This window comes from Anopheles bellator, chromosome 2, assembly GCF_943735745.2.
Source record: "Anopheles bellator chromosome 2, idAnoBellAS_SP24_06.2, whole genome shotgun sequence".
NCBI classification, from domain to species: Eukaryota; Metazoa; Arthropoda; class Insecta; order Diptera; family Culicidae; genus Anopheles; species Anopheles bellator.
This window is the reverse complement of record NC_071286.1, coordinates 82727648-82750027: the sequence shown is the minus strand read 5'-3', so window position 1 is coordinate 82750027 and position 22380 is coordinate 82727648. Positions and strand designations below refer to the sequence as shown.

The 22380-nt window shown below is 48.4% G+C and overlaps 3 protein-coding genes across 4 annotated transcripts; all 3 read left to right on the top strand.

The window, feature by feature from the left end:
* Positions 1–3616: 3616 nt before the first annotated feature.
* LOC131208200 (uncharacterized) lies at positions 3617–5953 on the top strand. Its single transcript, XM_058200852.1, has 6 exons — positions 3617–3864; positions 3970–4072; positions 4145–4378; positions 4442–4691; positions 4760–5266; positions 5358–5953. Exons 1-6 carry the CDS (start codon positions 3722–3724, stop codon positions 5951–5953), a joined length of 1833 nt encoding a protein of 610 aa, XP_058056835.1. The 5' UTR covers positions 3617–3721.
* Positions 5954–6473: 520 nt separating this feature from the next.
* Positions 6474–8558, top strand: LOC131210048 (integrator complex subunit 11). The gene is made up of 2 exons (XM_058203236.1): positions 6474–8079; positions 8148–8558. Exons 1-2 carry the CDS (start codon positions 6545–6547, stop codon positions 8446–8448), a joined length of 1836 nt encoding a protein of 611 aa, XP_058059219.1. The 5' UTR covers positions 6474–6544; the 3' UTR covers positions 8449–8558.
* A 281-nt stretch (positions 8559–8839) lies between these two features.
* LOC131211568 (importin subunit beta) lies at positions 8840–21824 on the top strand. Of its 2 annotated transcripts, none has more exons than XM_058205082.1 (4): positions 8840–9300; positions 10143–10384; positions 10447–12800; positions 14013–21824. In XM_058205082.1, exons 1-4 carry the CDS (start codon positions 9258–9260, stop codon positions 14083–14085), a joined length of 2712 nt encoding a protein of 903 aa, XP_058061065.1. In that variant the 5' UTR covers positions 8840–9257; the 3' UTR covers positions 14086–21824. The 2 variants fall into 2 exon arrangements, with proteins under 2 accessions (XP_058061065.1, XP_058061066.1); XM_058205083.1 differs by having other exon boundaries at positions 14002–21824.
* The last annotated feature ends 556 nt before the right edge of the window (positions 21825–22380 follow it).

Here is a 22380-nt window from a genome sequence, read left to right as displayed (position 1 = left end):
CACACCGACTTCGCGCTCTGCACGCTTCCAATATTCATATTTTTGATCTGATCTTCTTCCCGGAGAGAACGCCGCACCATTAACGATCGTGACGCCGTGACGCCCTTCTGGAAGCGCGAACGGCGACGCAGGCGCTTTCGGTGGCTTTCGAAGGTGTAAAATTTAGCATTTCCGTGGCAGTTGGCTGCCTGCCCCGATCCTCGGCCACTCTCCTGCTCCGCTCTTGGAGCGGGTTTTGGGATCCGACAACAAAAAAGGCAACCCGAACGAAGGAACCGCTTGCTTCCTTTGACAGGTATGAATTATTTTAACACGTTGCTCGGCTGTTTTAACAACCGCCCCAAAATTAGGCTCTTCTCTTCCTTTGTTTTCATTTTCAAACACATGCACACACATTCCAGCACACTAAATTGGGGTCTTCTTGTTTTTTTTTTTTCGTTATGGCCGTGGGCTCGTCGGCGGGGACGGCGAAGATGATACATTAATTTATGTGTCTTCGATAGATAGCTGCCGGGCCCGGCCGATATGAGCTTTCCATATGGTTTCGTGGTTTCTCAATTTGGTCTCCCCGACGAGCGGGCCGAGGGGGGAAAAAACGGAGGACTGATCAACTCGAAATCCGACCGAAAGGCCCGCAGCATACACCTTTAATGTGTATCCTTTCCGCCTCTGTACGCTGTATTTTGGCCGGCTTTTTTTACAATCCAAGGAGACGTTCAGGTCACCCTCGGGATGCCTGGCCTTATTATCAGCCAGTCGGGCAGGTTTCGCAATTATTTAATATTGCGCCGTAGACACCGTAAGAGTTTGTCCAACTTTTGTGCGCCTTTTGCACTCACTGAACAAAACCATCCGATCACATGTGGAAACCATCTGAGAATACTTTATATAGATTACGACTACAGAATTCACTAAAATATAAAACAAATCTAAATAAAATGTCCTTTCCACACTTTTGGCGGAGCAATGCACAAACTCAGCCACTGAATTGAAAACCAACATTTAATAAACTTGAGACCCTTCTTCCAAACATCCAAATACTTGGAGGGACCATTAACAAGGATTATGAAGCCAAGTTATGAAGTTTTTGGGAAACCACTAGAAAACAAGTTCCGGACATCAGGGAGTAATCACAGAGTGATTCTGAGATGCCGTTCCGTGGACACCATTCCCCCCGGGGGTCAGGAGCGTAATCTTCAGCGTCCAAACTTATCACGAGAAGCGGAACCCCATGTATGGGTAACCGTAGGCTCCACATGGGGCGTCCCTACCGGATCCAGGATCTAATGGAAGTCGTGCAAGTGCCGGCGGGCGCTATGATTGTGAGCAATTGTGTGAGGGGCAAGAAATTCGAATGCGGCACGGATGGCGGCAGGCAAAGAACGGCAGCAGCAGCCGGCTGAAGTCTTAATTAAAGGGTTCCGACCGAAGTCGCACCGGAGCGGCGCGTCGGGGGTTGCCCGAGAATTATTATCGCTTTGTCGGAATATTGTTCTTTGTAATTATGCTGGGCACTGGCGGACGGCCGCAGCCGCCAGGCATTGCAGGGGGCGCTATCGTTCGTGTAGCCATACGGAGGACGATGCGCGAAGGGTCCGTGTTCGCCTTGGCCGTCCCAAGACCGTGTGGGATTGTTGTGTCTATCGGACGAAGACAAGATACCGGACCGCCGATTGCACGCTGGTGAAAAGGCACGCCGCGGAGGCGATGCAGAAAATTTGCGCCGCCGCCGGCTACGCATTGCTCCTGCGGCGGGCCAGATGTTGTAGACTGGAGGACCGCACACAACCAACCGGAACTACGATCGGCTTCCCGCTCGTTCGTTCGGTCCCGCGATTTGAGCTACATCTTTCTGCCTCTCTTTCTCTCTCACCCTTTCGGTCACGGCATTTTCATTAAATCTTTTTGCCATCAGGCGTCACACATAAGTCCGGCCAGTCGGTCGGTCGGTTTGCGGCCGGATTGAAGCGTATGAACGGCGTACATAATGGAGCTTTGAAGTTTGCCGCACGTGATGGGCTATTTGTCGTCGTCCAAAGCCTGCCGTCCCCATCTCCGGACTTCTCCACTCGACCACAGCACAGAAACCCGCAGCCGGCAGTGGCTATCGAGCCAGGCGCACGCCAGTCATTAAATGCAACGCGATGCGGGCTCAGCCTTCAGTGGTTTTGGGGAAATCATTTACGAAGCCATTACAGTGCCTCGCTAGTGTTTCCATTAGTACCTCTTTAAGGCTACCTATTGAAGGGAACGACTTTATAAAACGATTCGAATAAACTAATCCTGTGATCTTACGGACAATCAGCAGCTCAACATGCACTCACGCGACCAATATGTATATTTCGCTAAATGCTATTAAATTACCCGTCCTGGAGTCCGCGAATCTTTCCCCGTGGCTGGACCCGGAACCGGGACGCGGTTTCTCCTTTGCCTCGGAACCATATCACAGTCTCCCGACGTTCGCGGCGGCGGTTGTGTTTCACGCTCCGTTGACCAGGCTCTTCAGCTTGGCGTGCTGGCGGCAGTGTTCCTTTGATGTGTTCCGGCCACCCTCGGGCATGGTTTGCAGTTCGCACGCAGCTCACGCTTCATTGCACGGTGAGCTGGTTCGCTGCGGCCGATGCGGGTTTTTAGTAATTTTGGTCTCTTCGGTTCGCTTCCCTCGAAGAACGTTAGACGGGAGGCAACACTTGGCCGCCGGCAGTGTCCTTCGGTTCCACAACAATTCTCTCGCCGTGATTTATGGGGTTTTGGTGTTTGACAAAGACCCAGTTGGACAGACCGGGTGAACGAAAGGCCTTAAACCTTCAGCTTGGGGATGTTGATCTTTGCCCTATTGAAGATCACCGGCTTACTCAAAACCTCGACATACCTATCTCAGCCTCGGGTCCAACCACTTAGACTTGCGCTCAGATTAGCCTCAAACCGGGACCGAAAGTATGTTCTATTTTCGATTTCCCATTCTATTACCTCTCCTTCTAATTCTATTTCTTATTTCGATTTCTAATTCGATTCTAGTACTTCCCCAAAACATCCTTATTTTTGAATATCTGAAGAACGATAACAAATCAGCATCAACAAACGCGTTATCCGATCTCGCAGGACGAGATCGTACAGGAATTCTCATTGCATGGTGGCCTCGGTTTTTATCTTCCACTCGATTGGCCATCAAGCATGCCCTTATCGGGGAATGCGGTGCATCAGGGGCATCTTTCTGCAACAGGTCGTGACGTGAATCAGCAGCCACTCTGCCGGATGACGGAGCACACAGAAGCTACCCTGGGGCCCGGACACTCACACGACGACGGGGCGACAAATGCGGAACGTGGGTAAACACCGGGTTCTTGCCACTTGGGCCATCTGTGTCGCAGGTAGGCAGAGGCAGAAGAAAGCGTTCGTTATCAACCTCGCGCTGAGTCAAGCCCCGTTGTTGTGCGTGGAGCCTTTATCAGCCTATCTTATCAACAGGTACCGAGCACCACCTACATGGAACACGAGCCACCGACGTTCAGTTTGAGCTTGGTGGTGACATTCGGCAGTGACTCTCGGAGTAGACGGTGCCACACGAGTCGAAATGTGAATCCTTGCGCTGTGAAGTTTGCCTTTGAATCCCTCGAGTAGCGCGATTCGCGATCGGCTAAGATCGCCTCTGTATCTCTCTTCCCGAATCGAATAGTTCCTGTGTTGAGCGAGTGAACTTAGTTTAAAGTCAAGCGCAAACATGTGGCAAGGTGTGGCGTTCCTGTTGGCCACCTCATTGGTCCTGTGCACGGCCGGACGTCTGGTGCCGGCCCCGCAGGGTGAGGTTTGCCCGAAACGGTGTAGCTGTGATATGGTGGAGGATCGAAAACGAGCAGACTGCAGGTATTCCGGGCGATGTGGCCAAAATCCGCGAACCGATTTCCGTGCGCCGTGAACCGTGTGGTTGCTTACTTATCTTTCTTTTCCATCCCCTTCGGGCGCTGATAGTAACGAGCGTCTTATCAGCACGCACACCGATGTCCCGACCGGTGTTGAAATTCTCGATCTCAGCATTAATTTGATATCATCGATCGAGGACGATAGCCTCGCGGTAAGCACCCGGGGCACCCGTGGAGGGGACCACCGTGCCCGTGACTAATGCTCCGTGATTCGCGCATTCTAGCACTACGGCAATCTCGTGAAACTGTTTCTGTCGGAGAACTCGATCGAAACCATTGCACTGGACGCATTCTCCCGATTACCAAACCTAGCGACACTGGACCTCTCGCACAATCGACTGGAGCGCCTGGACGAGCAATTGTTCGAGCGCAACACTGAATTGTCGGAACTGAATCTATCGAACAACAACTTCATGATGCTGTCCGACCAGCCATTCCTCAGGAGCCCCTCGCTTGCGGTAAGATTGTACGCCCTGTGGTGCCCTCGCTCCGCACTACAAATCGGCCCTGACTCCTTACAGATCCTGCACCTATCCGAGTGCCACATTCCCCACGTCTTCGACGCCATGTTCACACACCTACCGAACCTGCAGTCGTTGGACGTGTCCCGGAACGTCATGAACGGTATTTCGATTGCGCCGTTCACGCATCTTCGCAAACTGAGCTCGATCGATTTGAACGACAACCGGTGGGACTGCGGTTCGCAGTCGGTCCGCACTACGGTCCGATGGATGAAGAAGCGGATAGCCAGGATCCAGGTGGAAAGTTGCCGTAAGTAGTTGCAGATTGCCAACCTGTGAGACGGGACTGTAAGGAGCTTCTTCCCGTTTCCTCTTTAGTGCTCACCGACCGCAACGTTTCCGGCAGTAAGTTCGAGCGGATGATGGAAGATCCTTCGCTTGACGATCACCATCGTGAGGAGGTGGCCATCGAGGATGTCTGGGGTAACGGAACCCGCACGAAGGCAGCGAACAACGGAAGTCTTCCTTGGCCAGCATTCATGAACGTCGAATGTTCCTACAACAACCACGGTGCATCGAAAGAACCGTGCAACCGATTCGTCGAATGCCAACAGAGCTACGGCGAGCTGTTCCACTCCTACCGGGACCTTGTGTCACGGCATCAGCGCCCCTTTGGTGGGCGTTATTCGCGGCTGGAAGTCTTCCTCAGCGGCGGTATCGTGGGAATGCTTATCGGTGCCTTCGGCACGTACATAATCTACTGGGCGATCCGCAGTTGCCGCAAGCGCCACGCCAGGCGCCAGGAGCACACCGTTACTACCGAGGAGCAGAAACAGTTCCACCAGGAGCTGCGGCGTGAGTTCCAGGCCCGCAATCGCTTTGCACGTAATTTGCTTTCCCAACCAAGCCGCCCGGCGTGCGTCCCTCCGGATCAGCCTAGTAACTGTGGTGCTTTCTTCCCTTCGTCCGCTTGCAGATAGTCGACTGACGGAATCACCGGTCACCCGGTCACGAGTGCCGCGCGGATCGGCGACGGTGAGCGATGAGGAAATCTACCAGAACCACGAGCACACGCGCCAGTTCCTGGTGAACCTGTTCTCCAAACGACAGCCCCGTTACGTACGAAACAATTCGCAGATTGCGAACATCAACAATCGGCACATGCCGCCCCGAGCTCCGATTGGAGGTCTAGCCCCCCATCAACCCAGCGAACTGAGCCCGGCCCAGGTCTTTACCCATGACGACGTGACCTGGTACGAATGCGTCAACGCCGAGAATTACGAACGAGAACGAACGCTGGTCGAGCGCGACGCCCTAATGGGCACCAGCGAAGAACTGCTACTGCAACCGACGTGGGTAAGCATTAGACCCACGGTGGCCAGCCCCGGTGGCACACTGCCCCGGAACTACCGGCCACACGACATACAGACGGTGCCAGCGGGGGGAAAGCCCACCGCCGCCATACGCCGAATTTGCACTGAACATAGAACCAAACACCGAGCGCATCGGTACGCCCTAGCTCGTTTGAAAGGATATTTCTTAGTATGTTATGTAAGAAGCGAACGATTGTAAAATTGGAAAGTGATAAATAACTTAAGCAAATTTAACAACTTTACTTATTGACTTACTTACTTGTCCGGTCACAATCGCCGAGTGGTCTTGGTCTATTTGATTGGAAGTAGCAAAACTGATCTACAGCAACCAAGTGGTGCTCAAAGTGGTCCTTCTCCTCCTCAGATTTGAAATGTGACGTGTAACTAATGTAACGGCTAAAGAACTGAAACCCATAAAAAGCCAGCACGGGTTCAAATGAGAATGGCAACCGTCGTTTGGAAGAAAGAAACCGAAAATTCGAAAAATGGGAAACATCAACTGTCTGTCTCGCTCTTGCTTCATCGCAATCGAGGTTCGTTTCATGCAAGATATATCGGTGTTGTTTGCAATGTTGGCGAGCGCCCTCTGGCGATGAGTGGTGAGCGCTTCTGAGGTGACTTGTGCTTAACTGTCAAACACATTTTCTCAAACACAATCGGCAATCGTGTTTGTTTACACAGGTATTCGCGCTATTATCGCATTTCTGCGTCTTGATGGTGCGTATTTTTCTGCATTTGCAATAATCCAGCTGAAGTGATACTGTGCGGACACCAGTGAGCACGAGGCGCGATGCCAGACATCAAAATCACACCGCTCGGCGCGGGCCAGGATGTGGGCCGGAGCTGCATTCTGCTGTCGATGGGTGGCAAAAACATTATGCTCGATTGCGGCATGCACATGGGCTACAACGACGAGCGGCGCTTCCCCGACTTCAGCTTCATCATACCGGAGGGTCCGATCACGAACCACATCGACTGCGTGATCATCTCGCACTTCCACCTCGATCACTGCGGCGCGCTTCCGTATATGACGGAGATGGTGGGTTACACGGGCCCAATTTACATGACTCACCCGACGAAAGCCATCGCTCCGATCCTGCTGGAGGACATGCGGAAGGTGGCGGTCGAGCGGAAGGGCGAAAGTAACTTCTTCACGACGCAGATGATCAAAGATTGCATGAAGAAGGTGATCGCGGTGACGCTGCACCAGAGCGTGATGGTCGACAGCGAGCTGGAGATTAAGGCGTACTACGCGGGCCATGTCCTTGGGGCGGCCATGTTTTGGATACGGGTCGGATCGCAGTCGGTCGTGTACACCGGAGACTATAATATGACGCCTGATCGGCACCTGGGTGCGGCCTGGATCGACAAGTGTAAACCGGATCTACTGATCACCGAGAGTACATACGCAACGACGATACGCGACTCGAAGCGGTGCCGCGAGCGGGACTTCCTCAAGAAGGTGCACGAGTGTGTGGCGAAGGGTGGCAAAGTGCTCATCCCCGTGTTTGCCCTCGGCCGAGCCCAGGAACTGTGCATACTGCTGGAAACCTACTGGGAGCGGATGAACCTCAAGTATCCGGTTTACTTTGCGGTCGGGTTGACGGAGAAGGCAAACAATTACTACAAAATGTTCATCACCTGGACGAACCAGAAAATCCGCAAAACGTTCGTCCAGCGCAACATGTTCGATTTCAAGCACATCAAACCGTTCGACAAAGGTTATATCGATAACCCGGGCGCTATGGTGGTGTTCGCGACGCCCGGGATGCTGCACGCCGGTCTGTCGCTGCAGATATTCAAGAAGTGGGCGCCAAACGAAAACAACATGGTTATTATGCCGGGCTACTGCGTTCAGGGAACGGTGGGCCACAAGATTCTTGGCGGCGCGAAGAAGGTTGAGTTCGAGAACCGCCAAGTGGTCGACGTGAAAATGTCGGTCGAGTACATGAGCTTCAGTGCGCACGCGGACGCAAAGGGAATCATGCAATTGATACAGTTCTGCGAGCCGCGCAACGTGATGCTCGTGCACGGGGAAGCGGTGAAGATGGAGTTTCTGAAGGAGAAAATTCGGGAGGAGTTCCGCATCGAGTGCTACACCCCGGCCAACGGGGAAACGTGCACGATCAGTACGCCGATTAAAATCCCGGTCGAGACGTCCCTGTCGATCCTGAAGGACGAGGTTAAGAAGTACAATGCGCAGCCACCCGACCCGAAGCGGCGCCGCATTATCCACGGCATCCTGGTGATGAAGGACAACAAGATCTCGCTGATGAGCATCGACGAGATCTTTAACGAAGCGGGCATCGATCGGCACGTAATCCGGTACGGGTGTTTGTCGAGACTGGACAGTTGCGACACGGTACTAAATGCTTCTTCCGTGTATTTTGTAGGTTCATTTCGAAAATCAAACTGGACGATCCCGGACCACCGATGCGTACCATAGAGAAGCTGTACAACATGCTGAACGAGCGGCTGTCCGGAGCGTGGACGGTGACAATGAATGAGAACAATTCGATAAACGTCGAGTCGGTGAACATAAAAATTGAGCCGGACGAGACGTCGCTACAGGGCCCCAACAGTGCAGGAAGTAGCGGCAGCGGCGCTGCTGGACACAAGATTTGCAATGTTTCATGGGTCAACCAGGATGAGGATTTGGGGAGCTACATTCTGGGGCTGTTGCAGAGCTTATGAAGACGCGTCTTAGCTCCAAAAGCCTTTCGAGGATAGGAATGGGGGTACTATTTTTCTGTGGCGAACAATTTGTTCTATGAAAAACCTAAGTGTTGTTGGAAAGCGCAAAATAAACTGTGTAATGTACATACGTTCGATCCTGAAAATAAAAATCGCTGGGCCAATCGGTAGCTCAATGGGGTTCGAGAAACGCGCTGTCAAACTCGGGCGGTTCTTGCCAGATACGCTTGCCCGTTGCGTAGCGGCCAATTTGAAAGTTTGAAGGTTGCGAGTCGTGAGTGCCCGAAAAGGGAACTTCGTTGAGCAAGCGCCGTGAGAGACCAGGCTTGCAAAAAAGGAGAACTTCCGATTGCGAACACTCGCAAGAAAACGCCGTCGCGATCAGAAGGTCTCTCGTGAACGGCATCGGGAAAATCGCGAGTTGAAAAGTGTAAAAAAGGTGGATTTGTGGCGTTCCTAGAAAGTGCAGCTAACCGCAGAAGAGCAGCCTAACAAAAGGTTGTCCATATCCCCGTGTGAACGAAGTCGGAAACTACTCCTACTTGCCAGCAGCACCACGATTGATTTCTCCTCTGTGCCCCGTGGGTCGTCGTTTTTGTTACTCTCCCTCTTTCCCCCCTCGTCTCATATCAAATCTCTAACCTTTTGGGCCACGAGTGACGGAATTCGTTCACCGTGCGTGCTCGTAGTGCTAAAAGTCGAAAGACGGGAACCGCTAAACTAGACAAAAACTAAGCAGGCTTGGTGAAGAAAAAAGTCCTGTACCGACGCAATTCAACGGCGACCAACACAGCTTCACAGATCGTTCCATGATGCATATTGTGCAGATTCTTGAAAAAACCGTCTCGCCAGGTAAGTTTATTGTCCTCGTGCACTCTTTTCACTTTTTCGCTGTCCCGCGATTCACCGTGCTGCGGTATCATTCGTGCGCGGCGATGGCGTGCTTGGAAAAGAATGGTGGCCGAATGTTGTGCACGCAGGAAAAAGCCAGCAGATTGTTCTGGAAATGGGCGCTTGGCGCGCGTCACCCATCGATATCCTGTCGGGATGGATTGAACGTCCGCGGTGTGGTGTCTGCTATCGGTGGAGCGTAGGTTTTTCGCAAAACCCACCACTCCGTGCGAACGGAAAGGATCCGGAAGGTGTGTGGTTGGGCGAACATAGTTACCTTGAAATTACGTCTCGCACCCCGGACTCTGCTGCTGCAACCGCGGCGGCGGCTGTTCGTCATCGCGCTTCGTTACCAGCGGTCGCGTGGCGCGCGTGTGTGCGGGCGCGCGCGCACCATTCATGCGAGTGTTTGTGAGTTTTACGCTGTGCGTTGCTGAGAGCGTGTGTGGTGTGCGTTGCGAGGAGCACCACCAGCAACGCAACATAACCTGCAAAATGGTTTGAACAAACTTTCGTCAGTAAATGGCGTTCGCTGCGGGATTGCTGCTGGCCACGAAGGCCTGGCGTTAGGTAACCGGCCCGCAAGCGGGCAGTGTTGTGGTATGGCCATTGCGACGGTTAAGCAGATTTTTAAACTGAAAATTGTTGCGGTTTTGTCCACCACCAACACCGACTTTGTTGCAACTGCAACATTTGGCTTCGCCCATCCCACTGGGCTGCTGCCATTATGTGAATGATATGCATTTGTGGTGATATCTAATACATGCTCCGTTATGTCGTTTTTCTTCCCAAACATAATTTAGATCAAGATGAATTGCTGGCGGCGAAAAACTTCCTCGAACAGGCAGCCGCCACCAACCTGCCAGACTTCCTGCGGGCGCTTTCCGATGTGCTCTTCTATCCGGGCAACTCGACGGTCGCCCGTATGGCGGCCGGTTTGCAGTTGAAGAATCACCTGACGAGCAAGGATGAAGCGAACAAACAGCAGTACCAGGAACGATGGCGATCCTTTCCGGAGGATGTGAAGGAGTACATCCGGAAAAATGTAAGCAACGGAACTGGAATAGAAAAAACGATACCTTACTATTCTCCTTCTCCTCCTCGCAGATCCTTGGCACACTCGGTACGGAAGAATCGCGTCCCTCGTCCGCCGCCCAGTGTGTGGCGTACGTTGCAGTGGCCGATCTGCCAGCGCGCCAGTGGCCTGATTTGATGCAGAAACTGGTCGACAATGTGGTGAACGAAAAGTCGACCGAAGCATTGCGCGAATCGACACTCGAGGCAATCGGCTACATATGTCAGGACATTAAGTCGGAAATTCTCAAACACCAGTCGAACCAGATCCTGACCGCCATCATACACGGTATGCGCAAATCAGAACCCTCGAACCACGTCCGATTGGCCGCCACAAATGCCCTGCACAATTCGCTCGAGTTCACAAAGGCCAACTTTGAGGAGACGGCCGAGCGGAACTACATAATGGAGGTAGTGTGCGAGGCAACCCAGTCCACCGACACGCAGATCTGTGTTGCGGCGCTGCAGTGTTTGGTGCGCATTTTGACACTCTATTACCAGCACATGGAAGCGTACATGGCGCAAGCCCTGTTTCCCATTACGCTCGAAGCGATGAAGTCTGATAACGAACAGATTGCTCTGCAGGGTATCGAGTTTTGGTCGAACGTCAGTGACGAAGAGATCGATCTCGCGATCGAAGCCCAGGAAGTGGCGGAAACAGGGCGCCTGCCGAACAGGGTATCGAAGTATTACGCCCGCGGTGCGCTGCAATACCTTGTGCCGGTGCTGATGGAGAAATTAACGCACCAGGAAGAGTTCGACGATGAGGACGACTGGAATCCCGCCAAATCGGCCGGCGTTTGCTTGATGCTGCTGGCGACGTGCTGCGGAGAGGAGATTGTGGCGCATGTGCTTCCGTTTGTGAATGCGAATATCAAATCTACGAACTGGCGGTTCCGCGATGCGGCCGTCATGGTGTTCGGGTCGATTCTGAGCGCTCTCGAGACGGACCGGTTGAAGCCGATGCTCGAAACGGCGATGCCGACGCTGATTGAGCTGATGTACGACGACAGTGTGATCGTTCGCGATACGTGCGCGTGGACGTTCGGGCGCATTTGCGAGGTGATTCCGGAGGTCGCCATCAAGGAACAGTATCTTGAGCCGCTGCTCAAAGCCCTGCTGAACGGTCTGAAGTCTGAACCGCGCGTTGCCACGAACGTGTGCTGGGCGTTTTCCGGCCTGTCGGAGGCGGCCTACGATGCGGTCAACATCGACGATGACCCGCCGCAGACGTACTGTCTGTCGAAGTACTTTGACTATATCATCACCAGCCTGCTGGAAGCGACGGATCGCCGTGATGGGTCGCAGGCCAACCTTCGCTCGTCGGCATACGAGGCACTGATGGAGATGGTGAAGAACTCGCCCCTCGATTGCTACGTGTCGGTGCAGCGCACCACGATGGTCATTCTCGAACGGATCAATCAGGTGCTGCAGATGGAGTCGCACATTGCATCGCACAGCGATCGGCATCAGTTTAACGACCTGCAATCGCTGCTCTGTGCCTCGTTGCAATCCGTGCTGCGAAAAGTGGAGGCCAAGGATGCGCCACAGATTTCAGACGCGATCATGATGGCGCTGTTGACGATGTTTAGCTCCAGCTCGGGCAAAGTGTGCGGGGTCCAGGAGGATGCACTGATGGCGGTCGCCACGTTGGTCGATCTGCTTGGCGAAGAGTTCATTAAGTACATGGACGCGTTCAAGGAGTATCTGTACATGGGACTGAAGAGCCACCAGGAGTATCAAGTGTGTTGCACGGCCGTTGGTTTGGCCGGTGATATTTGCCGCGGTCTGAAGAGCAAGATTTTGCCGTACTGTGACGAAATCATGACGCTGCTACTGCAGAACCTTAGCAACCCTAATTTGCACCGTAGCGTGAAGCCACAAATACTAACCGTCTTCGGCGACATGGCACTGGGAATCGGGCCGGACTTCAAGAAGTATCTGAACGTGGTGCTGCCGATGCTGGCCGCTGCAACCCAGGTGCAGATCGATCAGCACGACTACGACATGATCGACTATCTGAACGAACTCCGTGAAAGTGTGCTCGAGGCCTACACTGGCATCGTTCAGGGCCTGAAGGGACCGGAAAAAACACCGCTCGAGGATGTAAACTCCCTGCTGCCACAGGTACCATTCATCATCAACTACATCGCCTCCATCGCCAAAGATTCTGAGCTATCCGATGGTAACATTGCGATCGCCGCCGGTTTGATCGGTGACATGTGCAGCGCGTTCGGTCACATGATGCTACAGTTTGTCGAGGATCCGAGCATAATGGAGCTACTGAATGATGGCAAAACTTCGCGCACCTCACGTACCAAAACCCTTGCTACGTGGGCATTGAAGGAGATCAAGCGGTTGAAGCATTTGCCAGTCAACACGAGTTGGTAAGTTGTGCACTGTTGGCCAAGGCTTGCCACACGACCCACGATTGTCGAGGGCAAGAAAAGCATGAACATTACACAGTCCCTTTCAAGTGCAGTGGCACTGGGCGTTCCGGATGTGGAGGCTGCACTGATGTTTGTAGCAAGTCCGAGGAAGAAGAAGCTAATGTAATGCTCTCATTCTTTGTGTTTCTTTCTCGAAGAAGAACAATTATCATTGTTTTGCCAACATCTATGAATGACGTGTGCCCCTTTTATGGCTTTTTATTTATCCTATGCTTCTCCTTAGGTAATGCAATGACGGAACGATGATGAAATCTTTGTCACGGTACGCAATAGTGCATGCCCAGAATGTGCTGAAGAAGACCGTTTGGGCAGAATTCAATCGATCGAACCAAGTAGAGCTCAACAGGAGGTGGGGACGGTAGCCATTCTCTAATTTATAGAGTTTGCCGTGAACGCAGATTGAAGTTTTTACGTTGCCACAAATTTGTTTGCAATTTTGAAACGGTTGGATAACACGATATCCATAGGCGTTGGTTTTTTCACATTTGCTCAATTTAACCATCAAGCTTCGCAGCCTGTTTGCCATCGGCGACTATCCGCTGTGATGCCTAACTCAAGGTGAGCGCTTGGGAGTGGACGGCATATGTTTTTTGATTCTGCATCAATAATAAACCCGATCCTCTCCTATAATCCTGTTGATCTGTGTGTGTTTGTGTATTAACCGATTATTTTAAAATGGCTAAATGATATTTTTGTGTGTCAGTTCTGTGCCGCTTTTGTTCCTTACGTTGCTGTAAGCTTCGGTTTCGATTGTGATGGCCTATTTACATTCTGAGCGCCCTTGCTTAAGGCTGAGGGTGGTGACATTTAGCTCACTTCATTATCATCCGTTTGCACCATTTGCCTCGAGTTTGAGTGGGGTTTTCATTGCATCCGCCAGCATATTACCCAAATTAATCGAGGCTACATTAATTCTGTTTCCTATATCTTGTCAACTCCCCGTAAAAGAGGGAAAGGTATTTCCCTACCCGATTGGGAGTGGTTAAGGGAACAACAGAATGCCGAAATTGAAATGCACGCGTCATACCAGACTCTGGTCGCTGCTCGGATCCTGTAATTTTCGTGCTTTGACTGCCTCGATCGTTGTTCGTGTAGCCGCCCAACCAATCCGTAAATTGATTCTCGTCGCTCATTGCAGATTTGTCCCAGCATCAACGGTAACACGATCAACTACGCCAACAACAGCAGCGGCACACCGACCACCACCGTACCAGCCACCTAATTCTACACCCGTCATCCTGCAGCATGCTGTCGCAACTCATCCTAACAGCAACGAAGCCACCAATTTTCATGATCACTACTTCTATCGAAGCGCAATCTTACCGTCGTCCTCTGCCGCCGTCATTCTTCGTGGCGATGTGCTCGAAAAGAAGTTTCCTTTCGTGCACGGCGACCCTCTTCGCGGAGCACCACCACCACCTCCGCGGCCTGCATAAAGATCACAAAGCACAGTCAGCAATATTTGCATCAGAGCGGCTCTACTTGACATAATCCCAATACCCCCAATGCACCGGCGGGAAACACGGAAGTTAAATTGTTACAACGCACGTTTATTTATGAATTCTGCTGGACAGTACTCAACATGCAACAAACGCCGGGATAAGAGAGAAACCCATAGTTTCTACAGTTTTCGCATCAAATGATCATCGTCGAACAACGATCACGCCATCATCCGTGTTGGAGAAACTGCAGTCATCATCGTCGAGCCCATTTCGCCCTTTTCCAGTCGATCGATCTCTTCCACTTTCAAGTAAGTTTCAATTTGATGTAAGTTTGAGATGTTTGGGAGAGTTGTGACGAAACAAAGTGCTCGCCCCAGTCGGTGCCGAATGAGGCTCACAGTAAATTAATGTCAACGTTTACTAAAGCTATGGTGCCCTGCCTTTTTCCTTTCGTAAGTTTTTTAATGCAAACAATCACATGCCTTGTGACGGAGGACAGGAAGTAAAATGGCTCGCACACCCCGTCGTAATACTGTTTCCGGTTCTCTCGGTTAAATTCGTACCGATGTTCGTTTTTATAAATTATCGACACTTGAATAATACCTCTTGGAGACGGAAGTTCCCAGTGGGAGGTTCAGTTGTAGGCTATTAGCAACTGCACCCAGGCCCATCGCATGCGACGTGACTTTCGTGCTGCGTAAAACGAATGAAAGTGAGTAGAACATCGAATTTCCTTTTTCCCGTTTTGTGTCGGGAACCGTTGAATGGAACGCTTGTAAAAAGAGAATCCGTGACAACTGTAGTCCCCCAGAAACCTTTGGCTGGTAGCAGCGCTTTTCCATTGGAATGATGGTTTGAAAAGAAAAATTATCACTTAAGTGAATGTTTAAATTTTAGTTTTGATCGATTCAAAAATTGAAGGCACACTGGGCTGGGATCAGCGCTTATCACAAATGAAGAGTGGCTTAACAAATGATGGTGTTACGTCGCAACCCGCACTCGATCAACATTATATAGGTAGAGAAACGGCGGAAATGGAACACATATTCTTTTCTTTAGACTAGCATATTTAATAAGCACACTTCCCCGGAGAGCGATCTAATGGTTTTGGCAATTTTTTTAACGAAAATAAACGGAATGTTATAGAAGAGTTTTGGATGGTTTGTGGGCAGCTAGAGGTGTGCGTGAGAGTGTGCGGCGTGTAAGACCCTGGCGTGAATGAATGGATGATGGATGCGATTATTGTGGGACACGAGACGACGTGTGCCATAGAGAAAATGAGGGTAAAACACATTGTTGTAGCGCAGGATTGTCGTCGTTTGAATATAGCATAATAAACAGAGAATAAACAACACGACGTTGCCGTTACAGCAGTGTGAGAATCACATCCTGCACCTTGTTGGATGTCGGTTAGATATAATTATTCTTTTTTTCAATTTTTTTATCAAATCGAAATACACAGTATGGTGGCGCTCCTAGTGTGTGCGGGAGCGAGAAATTAGATAATTTTTTGATGCAATCGCTCTTTTCACAACACTTTGATCATTGCCTCCTATTGCCTGATCAAAGCCTCCTACTTTGTTCGCGGTGGTTCCACGACGCGGTAGTCTTATGGTTTTAGCTAGCGTTGAATTTGGTAGGACTTCTTACGCCCAGAAAAAACTAAAATTTAATTTAAAACACAATGAAATCGTAGAAAATATGAACCACATTTTCTCTCAACCGTGGTGAATCGATGAAAGATCAATCGCGGTGAAGAAAAGCACGGGTCCATATTTACATTGTATACATTACTTATTTTCGACTCGCTCTATCCAGTCTCTTGAGGGGAAAAGAAAAGTGCTCATATTTTTCCCGCCCAAACTGGTTCCAAAAGAATCTAAAGTTCTCATTTAAGAATCACATTAGTAGCAGCACACATAGCAGTGAAAGAGTACGCCACCAGAAGATAAATAGGAAAGAAGCAAACACAAGAAGAGGGAAACACTACTGCGTACAACCAGCGGAAACAAAACTAAGAAAGAAGCATGAAAATAGTATAGCACTTAAAACAATAATCTCTAGCGTAGTATGTAGCTCAAGATTCCAAAATGAAACAGAAAATTAAAAAAAAAAGAAGAAGTCATGCAATTAGTAGATAGTCTTGTAGTAGCATGTTGTGCAGGATAACAGATTGTACGTGCGAACAGAAAAACGAGCACAAGGAAAAGGGAACGAATGAAAAAAATAACGGGGACAGAGTGAGAGGAGATTAAAAAGATAAGAGCATGTGTGTGCGTGAGCATTAGTACGCTTGATGAATTCCATTGCTTCTCTTCTGGGTCAGTGACGACAACGAGTGACTGATGTGTGAGTCTTGTCTAAATCGGTATGTTTGACTGCGGACAACGAAGGGGCGATCTCCGACGATCCGGTGATCTCCAGTAACGGTGTGAATGGAAGAATGCAAACGATGCAGTTACTGACGAGGATGATCATGTACAGCGCGTATGATCGAGCTTTAAAAACTATTATACAATGAGTGAGTCGTCGAATGAAGATGAAATGAGGAGGGTGGTATGTTTTCGATTATTTGTTTGTTTCCAACCATGTTGTATGTGGCGATGAGCGTTCCAACAAGAGGATACCCGACGGTCGGATGAGTGTGTGATATTAGTATGTCTAAGAGAATCGTATGCATGCTTTTATGTGCGCGCGTGCATCGTATATAAACTGTGTATGATTTGTGACCAATGTATGTGAGTGAAAGGAAAGCCAATGTTTGGTAAATAAAAAAAATCTGCACTAAATAATAAAATCGAAGCGAATGTGTCACAATGCACGGTGATGAGAGAGAGAGAGCAAGTGAGAGTGTATGTATATGGAAAGTGGAGAACTTCATGAATGCATACGATGGTATAGACTTTTTTCACTACTTGCAACACCCTCGGCATGCGTTTTGGCATGATAGTTTTGAGATTTCAGTTCCATCGAAGGGTTCTGTGAAGAACTAAACTGCTCTTGTTTGAGAAGTTGTGGATGCTAAACTTATTATCCGGAAATTTTAGGCAGAACGTTGGAAAATTTCACCGGCAAACAATTCAATAGTTTGCTACGATGTAGATATGCAGTATTTAAAAACCTACAGAAGATTAAATCTCCTAATCCGATACCGTGGCATAGTAATCCGAAAAAAGAGACAAACTTAAGCTGTGAAATGGTCTTACTCGGCTGCTTAGCAGCTAATTGGTATTGGTAACTTTTGCCCACACTAAATGCTTCTTCTACTTGTGGGACAGGGACTTGGGAAAACAGAACAAACCCCACTCTGGCACGCTCCACTTTTGTTGGGACTTTCTAATCAATGTACAAGTTCCTAATGCCATATAACGAGCAGTAGGTGGGGTCGCGTAGGGGAAACTTGGAGACTGAACGCCAACAACCTATTGGACCCATTGTTTATCGATGGCTTTGGAAAGCCGATGTCTTGAATGCATTGCCGATAGAAGCGAGTGTTTGTCGATGTACGTTTTAGTGCGAATGACTGTGAACTTGCAACGGATTTGCGTCCGGGGATAAACCAGCCGGCAATGTGTGAACGAGAACTGCTTGTGTGCGATTCCTGCACTTTCCTCCAGTCGCCGACAGTTTTGCGGACGCATTAGTGTGTAACTAGTTATTTAAGTGCGTAAAGTAAAACAAAACCATGAATCATTCCGACCATTGACATGCAGAGAGTGAACGGAACCGGCTGAACGAATGTGGTGAAACCGTGCGGTGTGTGCGCTGTTTGAGTAAAACACTGTACACTTTAAATGTATGAAACAGATTCAACATTATTCCGTTAGTGTAGTTTCGATCGAGTCAAGGTTCCGAAACCACAAAGGATTGAATGAAGCTTTACCCGGTGATTTTTAATGTGCGTGCGCGTGGTGGATGACTAGTGGAACACTCCGAAATATATCATTAGTAGATAGGGCCGAGCCGAGAAATGTGAAACGATACAATAATAACGCAAGAACGAAAAATAATAAACAACCCCGAATGATGAACGGGAGAGGGCGTATAAAGTAATGTGAGAACAGACGACAAACAAAGAGTTAGAAACATTACAAATGGACTAAGAAAGTATACACTTGCTTCCATTGTCGAAAGAAAACAAAAGAAACACTAAGGAAAAAGAAACAAACGATAGGCTTATCATACAACACAACAAAAAACACAAATGTCGACTGAATATACTAGAGTACGAAACGAGAACAACACTTTTAGGCGATGGTATGTAACTGACTACATGTTAAGGTGCCGAATGTCCGTACGAACTGTTAACCCGGCTTTCCGCAATCAATTTGGGGAGTCATCGGGGAAGAAAGACATGTTTGGCTTTATTATGTGTTTTTGTATAAACATCCAGTGATTCTTGAACACTGCGGATGTACGTCAACACCAATCGTGCTGCTAAAACCTGCGATTGCTGGAAAGCAGAGGCCCCCCCATATATGCAATAATGTTGAAACATAAAGACCCGGGCCATTTTATCAGCCGGGCACAACACTGTATTGTTAGCTATTTTAACTTTTTTTAATGTTGTTTTTAGATCAATTGTTTGATTCATTACTGTGATGTGTATAAAGACAAAAGCTAGCAGGCAGGAGGCAGGAGAAAAGCAAACAGTGGGACACATGAGTAGACGAAACATTCGGAGCGACTACGATACCGCGGATACGAGTTTGACATTGGTTTCGAAGCGCTCGTGGGTTCCTTAAGCGAACCGAAAGCGGACAACCGTAGTAGAGGAAGCCCCGTGGCTCTATATAAATGTACACAACTCTATATACAACCAATAGAGGAGGTATCGAAACACTTAACACTAATGCTACAATTCACTCAGGAAACGAAGCGACAAACACCGCGAGCGGTGGTGGTGGTAGTGGTTAACAGAAAATTGGGAAAAGAACCTTAACTAACGACCTACGCCACAAAACAAAGCTCGTAAGGCACGCAGCAAGCAGAACCTAATAAATCATTTTTTACCAAACATATTTCATACAAACAGATAACATATAACAGCAGACAAAAAACGCGCAACAACAAATGAAACATTACATACTAGAAATCATATTACCAGCAAAACGGTGAGAAAAACCAACAACCAAGACTACAATTGTTACCTAACGGAAGTGAAAAACAGCAGACAAACCACGAAAGTTTTCGTGGACAAATAATGCAACATATTTTTTGAAAGCCTTTTTTCTTCTTCAAATGAACACAACCGCGGTAGCGTTCGTTTCGTTGCACTCGCCATTCTCATAACCGCGCGCGGACGTACGGTTGGCCTTTCGCTCATCACCGTGATCGCGACGTGGTAGAGAAATGATGATGATGTTGATGAAGAATGATGATGCATGATGCTGTCGGTGACGATCGAAGGCAACTTTTTGCTACATCGTTGCGTGACTAATAAACCCGTACCCTTTTCTCGATAAAGGCGGGGGGACGGCGAAAAACAAAGACGATTGAATCGATCAATCGAATCGATGCAGGGACTGACTTATTGTACACACGGAGGACGAATATATGAAGTGAAATCAAAACTATTATTAGTAAAATTGGAATTAAAAAAGTGCAAAAACACTAGCAAAACTAGCAATCAAAGAAGGGAAACGACGGTGACGAGAAAAGCACACAAAACAAAACGGTACCAAAACGACCCTTATTCTAGACGGACTCGGAGCTGGGGGGACAACAAAACAATACTAAACCTCTAAAAGCGAAACAAGCAAGGAAAGTGATGAAGTTGAAGCGAAAGTCAATGTAAAAATTTTTCATTCTTGCTAATATTGTTGTATCCAAATAAGCGAAAGCGGCGTGTGTTGGGAGACGAGTAATGGTGGTGACTGATGATCGCGGTATGATTGCGATGTTCCCTGTAAGCTGTGTACGAAGAAAACGCGACGAAAATTGTGAGGAGCGCGTAGCTTTTAAGAGTGTAAATGGGTGAAACTGAGCGAAAAAATGCCTACCGTTGACGAATAGAGTCTCCGAAGTATAGAGTAGAGACATAGTTTAACAGTTTTCGTTAGTTTCTAATTTAATTCCAATGCAGTCCAATTTCGTAACAAAATGAAGGATGCAATAGTGCGTTCTCACGTTTCCAATGTTTGTTTGAGTTTTTCTTTTGTTGTCTACGAAACTCAACTACGAGTTTACATTTTCAGTTTTATAACGCATAATAATACGCCCCGGTGTGTCCTCCTTTCGTAGATATTGACAAAGATTGATAAAACAAAGATCCAAACGGTAGCTTTCTCTAAGTTAGGTAAACCTTCTTCCAGCACTAACTAAAACGACACACCATTAGGCGTTGAATCTTCCACATTTGCAAACCTTTGGCCAATGTGTGTGATTCGAAAAATTAATGTTTGTGTGACTGAGATTCATTGCGTAAACTTTTAGGATATTCAAAAACGAAACCGACATTGTGATGGAAACAAAACCAACATTTTTGTAAAATACTGACATTGTGATGTTGTAGAGATGGAAACGAAAAACAAAAACCTTGCGTGCGACGACAAAATACACAAGTACACAACTGATTGCGACAGAGACACCTATCGGAAAGACAGTTGCCGATCTTGGTACCAAACGGATTTGCTTTGGTGTACCATGAAAGATCGAAGATCGCCACTGGGGCGAGCTATTCTCTGCAGACATCTGCTCACCCTGAGACTGACAAATTAAAGAGTACGAATTTTAATAAGTACCAAACTCTCCCGTAGGCATCGGAAGCCCGACGGTTCCCTGATCCCTACTGACTATTACTTATCAAAAAAAAACAGGACAAGTTACTACTCTGCATTGTGCCTGGAGCAATGCGCAAACGACCAAAGACTCAATGTGTGTGCGTGTATGTGTGTGTTAATGTATGTTTGCGGGTGTGTGCATAACTAGACTGTAATGAATTGACAACGATACCCAAACCCTTCCCACGAATTTTGTCTGAGTGCATGAGTGCACTGCGGACATGTGCATCAAATCAGTTAGGATTTGTTAGCTTTTATTTCAAATACACAACGGTCAGTTTGGATTGCAAGCTTCTCATTTTCCACACTCACAGAGACATGGCCAGTCAGAAATAGTTAACCTGTAGCAAGGAATGTAACGACCATCCCTCACAAGTCGAAATCCATCGGTACTACTTGTCTATTGCTTTTCCGCGTCCGAACATACTGTGCTGTGAACAGATGAATGAACGACGAGTGGTTGAATGGGTGACTTTTGTGTGAAGCGAAGACGATGATCAGCGGTCGGGACAAATGAGAACAAGAATGTGGATGCTGTGAATACTTAGACTATGCTAGTAGAATGTAAAGCGAAAGAAGCGAGAAAGAGAGTGTATTTTGTCGTATGTAACGAATGTGAAAGCGTTTGTACATTTGCGAGGTATGCGGCGCTGTGCGAGATGACGATGAACGGTTATGATGATGCTAATGATTAGTGTGATGATGATGACTGAATAAAAATTACATGACTGCCAAAAAGCGACAAAACAGCTTTCTTTTTATTTTGTTACACTAACCCTTTTGATGCCATCGACTTTTATCGTGTAAGAGGATTGTAATGGCTTTCTTCAGTGGAACGATAATAAACCTATAAACGGATTGTCTCCGATGGTACTGCACAGATGTAGATTAGAATGTGGCAAACTCCTATTCTGTGTTTTGTCAACTACTGGAGGTGGTGAACGAGAAACGAGAAGCGTGTGGATTCCACGAAATTGGTGGTGCTGGTAAACTTAAGACGAAAGACGGAGTGGATGGTACGAACTTTTCAAGTGACAGTATGTGATAAAGGAGAACAGTGGAACCGATACATCATCCAAAAACGGAAATGCTCAAACGTTTTCACCGAAAACAAAACATTAGAAGGCTGTGCTTGTTCAAACTATTCGCCAAGCGATACGGAGATTAAAAGTAGTGTTTTGCGCCATGATATGACTTAAGCCGTTACTAGGCTCTGTTATTTACTTTTTGTGCTCCTTTTTTGAAGCGTTTATTTTTGTTAGTGAATATTACGAAAAAAATTATATTTCTTTA

Coding starts and splice junctions, on each gene's coding strand:
- LOC131208200 (XM_058200852.1), top strand. CDS start 3,722: ATGTGGCAAGGTGTGGCGTTCCTGTTGGCCACCTCATTGGTCCTGTGC. Junction 4,692..4,759: donor GATCCAGGTGGAAAGTTGCC/GTAAGTAGTTGC, acceptor TTTCCTCTTTAG/TGCTCACCGACCGCAACGTT. Junction 5,267..5,357: donor GGCCCGCAATCGCTTTGCAC/GTAATTTGCTTT, acceptor GTCCGCTTGCAG/ATAGTCGACTGACGGAATCA.
- LOC131210048 (XM_058203236.1), top strand. CDS start 6,545: ATGCCAGACATCAAAATCACACCGCTCGGCGCGGGCCAGGATGTGGGC. Junction 8,080..8,147: donor ATCGATCGGCACGTAATCCG/GTACGGGTGTTT, acceptor TGTATTTTGTAG/GTTCATTTCGAAAATCAAAC.
- LOC131211568 (XM_058205082.1), top strand. CDS start 9,258: ATGATGCATATTGTGCAGATTCTTGAAAAAACCGTCTCGCCAG. Junction 9,301..10,142: donor TGAAAAAACCGTCTCGCCAG/GTAAGTTTATTG, acceptor AACATAATTTAG/ATCAAGATGAATTGCTGGCG. Junction 10,385..10,446: donor AGGAGTACATCCGGAAAAAT/GTAAGCAACGGA, acceptor TCCTCCTCGCAG/ATCCTTGGCACACTCGGTAC.